Source organism: Necator americanus, chromosome II (genome assembly GCF_031761385.1).
Source record: "Necator americanus strain Aroian chromosome II, whole genome shotgun sequence".
NCBI classification, from domain to species: Eukaryota; Metazoa; Nematoda; class Chromadorea; order Rhabditida; family Ancylostomatidae; genus Necator; species Necator americanus.
Window position 1 is genome coordinate 6,674,356 of NC_087372.1, and position 4,322 is coordinate 6,678,677.

Genomic DNA, 4,322 nt, shown 5'->3' on the forward strand with positions numbered 1-4,322 from the left:
TCTCCGGGATCGATAAATGGGTGCCAGGCTTGTCTGAGAGAATAAAAACACTAACGTGACTTATCGGTTCGCCCTCGCTAATCATTGTGAGGCGTACGTAAACCTCAAACGATTCTGATGTCAAACGCGTAGGCCCATCACCATAGGGACTGATCAACGGTGTGCATTTTGCACAATTACACGAAAAGGACGAATTGAGGTCTAGATACGAACTACCTTCTTTGGCAAAAAAAGCTTATCACCAACTTTTTCACGTGTGAGAGAGCCGCACTCTGACTACTTTCGCCTGATTAAGTTGGTTCAAGTTTTTTCTTTTTTTTTGCGGAGGATAAACATCAGTTGACACGGACAACTACTGCAAAAGCTCATTCAAAGAAACAAATTATATTCGTTGAACAAAATGTTCCTATTGCTGTTCCTATTCAAGAAATCTTAGTGTCAATTTCAAGAAAACAACGTAATAAAAAACAGAAAACCGGAATTTCACCATTTTCAACCGAAAACGTTGTGCTCATATTTATTTCCCTTCACACGCTGTGAACATAGCTCGGCATACGTTAACAATGTGGTATTTTTTCGCACGTTGAGCGTAGCATGTAGAGGAAAGTGTGCGTAGCATGTAGAGGTTTACACCCACGTAGGAATAGTGCGATGCACTTCAAATACGCTGGATTAATATCGCATTTCAATCAAATAGTCGTCCATAAGCTGTTGTGTTCCGTTTGTGGCGTGAATTCCTGGGGGATTCATACTTTCACGAATAACTCTGTGAATTCTATTATACGTTCAACGAATAGTACGAACGAACTCACGCTGTTTAATTCGTTTCATTTTTCGCTTCTTTTTCAAACTGGAGCCACTGGAAGCTATAGAATCCTTTACATCAACATAAGGAGTCACTTATTCACAGATTTGCAGGAAAATTGCGTTCAAGGACATCAACTGGCAATCAACGAGCATCGTGAACCCATAGCTCCACCCATCTGTTTCTAAATGCTATCCAGAAGATGCAACTCGAGAGCAGCATCTACTTCTACCTGGTGGTCAGGATTCTTTGTGTGGTAAGTGCCGCTTTTCAGCACAGAGCAGCATGTGCGAAATTAAAGGCAGCGTACCGGAATTTTGATGGGACCCACTGCGAAAGCGTAGAGTTTGGATAGTAAATTGCGGGACACAATTCCACTCATATTTCCCTGATCGCCGTGGGAAAATGCAGTGGGAACCGCTTTGGTTCCTACGAGGCTTCTATGTACACGATCTGCTCTTTTCAACAGCCTTTTCATTTCTCTCACTTAAATAAGCTGGTGAAAGGTTATTATTGTTCTTCGACCGCTCGCATCTCGAACATCTCGAACTCCATGCTTTCGCCATGGATTCCGCTCAACGTCAAAATCGTAAAACACTACCTTTCTGATATTGCCATGTGTGCTTTATTTTCATTTTATCCAATTTCCGAGTTTCGACTTCCGGGATTTTTTGAATTGAATTCCGCTCTTTTTTTTCGGTCCATTTTTTCTCGGATACTGCGCGTTCACCATGGTAAAGCTTTGGGTGGTTTAATCCATACAGGGTCTTTAGGATTTATACAGTTTCAATACAGATATGGATTTATACAGTTGCAGTTGAAAATTGCATACCGCTTAGTTGGGACCCACTGCTAAAAACTTAGAGAACAATTTACTGCTTAGATGTGGAAGCGATTTTGGCACCAAAACGATGGACGGAGAATGTGGGACACTGGAAGTACTTTAAACTATTGGAAAGTGACAGATGATTGAACCTGCCCGAGAAATAAAACAAAAACCTTCCATGATCTCATAATTACAGAAAAAATGTTTCTTGTTGCAAGTTTTATAAATCATTTTGGTGTTTAGTATTAAGGATGAAGGATAAAGTGTCTGGCGTTAATAAATCCGCTTGAGATGCGCCACCACGTATTCTTTTCAATTCAAAATCGTTTGAGGTTTACGGGAGCCTATGATAATGACTTGCGGGGGCTAGTCGATGTCCCAAGTCAGTTTTTATTCTCCCAGATAAGTCTGGCACCAATTTATCGACCTTGTGGATGAAAGGCTGAGATTCGATGGGATTCGAACCTCCGTCCGACCATGTAGGCAGCGGAACCTCTCACTGACTGCGCTACACCCGCACCATGAGTTTAGTATTATCCCACATTTATTTTTAGTTGTTTTTTTTTTAATTTTTCTCAAACTTCCTGTTTTTTATTCTAGTGGGACACCTTGTCTTCAAAACCATTCTCTATTTTAGTCCATACTTCACAGGAGTAGGTTAAGAAAACTCTGGACTAATCGCTTTCAGGTCAACTGCTTAGTGATGTTGTTCTGCGTCGCATTGTCCTCCGGATGGACAAGCCGGTTAGCCGCCATTATCGGTCTCATGTTCAACCTGGTCTCATTACTTTTTGTCGGTGGCGCGATCGGTACATTATTCGTATGGAAATTAGATGAAATGTCACTGCCAAAGGTTTGTTATGCAATTATACAGTAATTTGAATTCTTCTTTTCGAAAACAAGTCTCATATTCTAACCATTGTATTTTATTTTTGTAGCGCTCATTATTCATGTTGGTATTCATGCTGACATCTATTATAACGGGCACACTGTTTTTCGTCGCTCCTGGAACATGTGATTCATTCAATCGTTACGGATGCTTTCAAACATATTATAATGGTACCTACAAAATTGCCGGGGTATGCATTACTCGATTTTTTTTAAAGATTTACAACGTAGGTTTTGTGTCTATGGGGATAAGCTTACAATAATGGCAAAGATATGCGTTCCTAAGCTATCTGCTAGCTAACTCCTAAGCTTCCTAAGCTAACTACGTAAATAAAAAGAGAGTAGACCGTAAGAAGACATGGTAGGGTCAAAACAAGATGAAGCATGGTGCAGTTCCGTAAGCGGTGACGCTCGAAGCGGCGCGGTGGAGAAAGCGGTTGGAGGCGAGGTGGGACCATCGTGAAACGCCTCGAGGAAAGGTGCTAGCAAGTGCTCAACACTTACCGCTATGCTCCATTGCACCGCTTCGAACGCAGCCGCCTGCGCAACTGCACAGTGCTTCATATCATTTTGACCCCATTATACGTTCTCGCGGCAATAGGTAACGCAAGCGACGAAAAAACAGTCCTTTTTATAATTCCGTGGCTTTTCATTCCTACTTTTTTCATTTTCCATTCCTTTCTCTATATGTTTTTTTTTTTCTATTTAAATGAATTTATTAGTCGCATTTGCGTGGGTATCAGTAGTTCATACCCCAGTGGACATTTAATCGGATTCTGGCTACGAATTTGTCTGGAAATACGAGGTGCGGACCCAGCACTGACGGACTTGCTCCTCGTGGATAAAATAATACTAGAATAAAGACATTTTCATGTTTCTATAGTCGGGTCAAAACGAAATGGAGTGTAGTTGCGGTGCATCTGCGTACGCGTTCGGCAGGTAGGACGGCGCGGTGGAGGCAGCCGTTGGAATCGAGGTGAGACCATCGCAAAGTGCAGTGATGGATGGGTGGTGCCAGCAAGGGTTGCAGTACTCTCCCAACCGCAATGCTCCATCCATCGCCTCGAGAGAAGCCGCGTACGCAATTGCGTACGTGTTTCGTGTCGTTTTGACCCTACTAAAATGTTGGAATCTACGGGATGTGATGAAACATCCAGAGAAAAGCACATCAACATCACCACCATCAACTTTTTCGAGAAAAGTTCTTGAGAAATAGTTCTTCGAAAATTTCTGGAAGTTCTCTGAAAGTCGTCATCAAATAGTAATTTCTCATTCCAGGCATTCGCTTTCGTCTCTGTGGTCTTTGCTTTAGTAGATATGGCACTGAATTTTATATTCTACTTCCGGAGTTATGGTGTAGCGCCAGTGCAATCGTCATTTCCCACTCAACAAGATGAGCCAAGAATAGTTTCACCTACACCATCGATACTAAAACGGACGGAAGTGTCTACCATCAGCAATGAAGAGTACGTAGTTGAACTTTTCTTTAAAAACTCCTGTGTTTTCTGAATAGGTGCTTGAAAGAGATGGACCCATCTTTTTCAGCTTATTTCAACAATCACCTCGCATGTACACAGGTCATAGCACTGAGGTCTAGTCCAGGAGGAAGTTTTCAGTCACAGAAAGAGTCTTAATGGATCATTCATGCTATTAAAAATGAATTCTTCTACAGTAGCAACATCAAGGCATACGACAGAAGTCTGTTCTGTAATTATACTTCAATTACGGTCACATTTGCTTTCTAGGATGTGCCCATAGGTTATTTTTCTTTTTGAATTTTTAGGATTGTTCGAAGTATTGGTT

The 4,322-nt window shown here is 41.6% G+C and overlaps 1 protein-coding gene across 1 annotated transcript; it reads left to right on the forward strand.

The window, feature by feature from the left end:
* Positions 1-1,007: 1,007 nt before the first annotated feature.
* Positions 1,008-4,116, forward strand: RB195_017021 (uncharacterized protein; the record flags this gene model as incomplete). Its single annotated transcript, XM_064183820.1, has 5 exons — positions 1,008-1,061; positions 2,320-2,484; positions 2,570-2,710; positions 3,798-3,985; positions 4,065-4,116. 5 exons carry the CDS (start codon positions 1,008-1,010, stop codon positions 4,114-4,116), a joined length of 600 nt encoding a protein of 199 aa, XP_064039701.1.
* Positions 4,117-4,322: the final 206 nt, after the last annotated feature.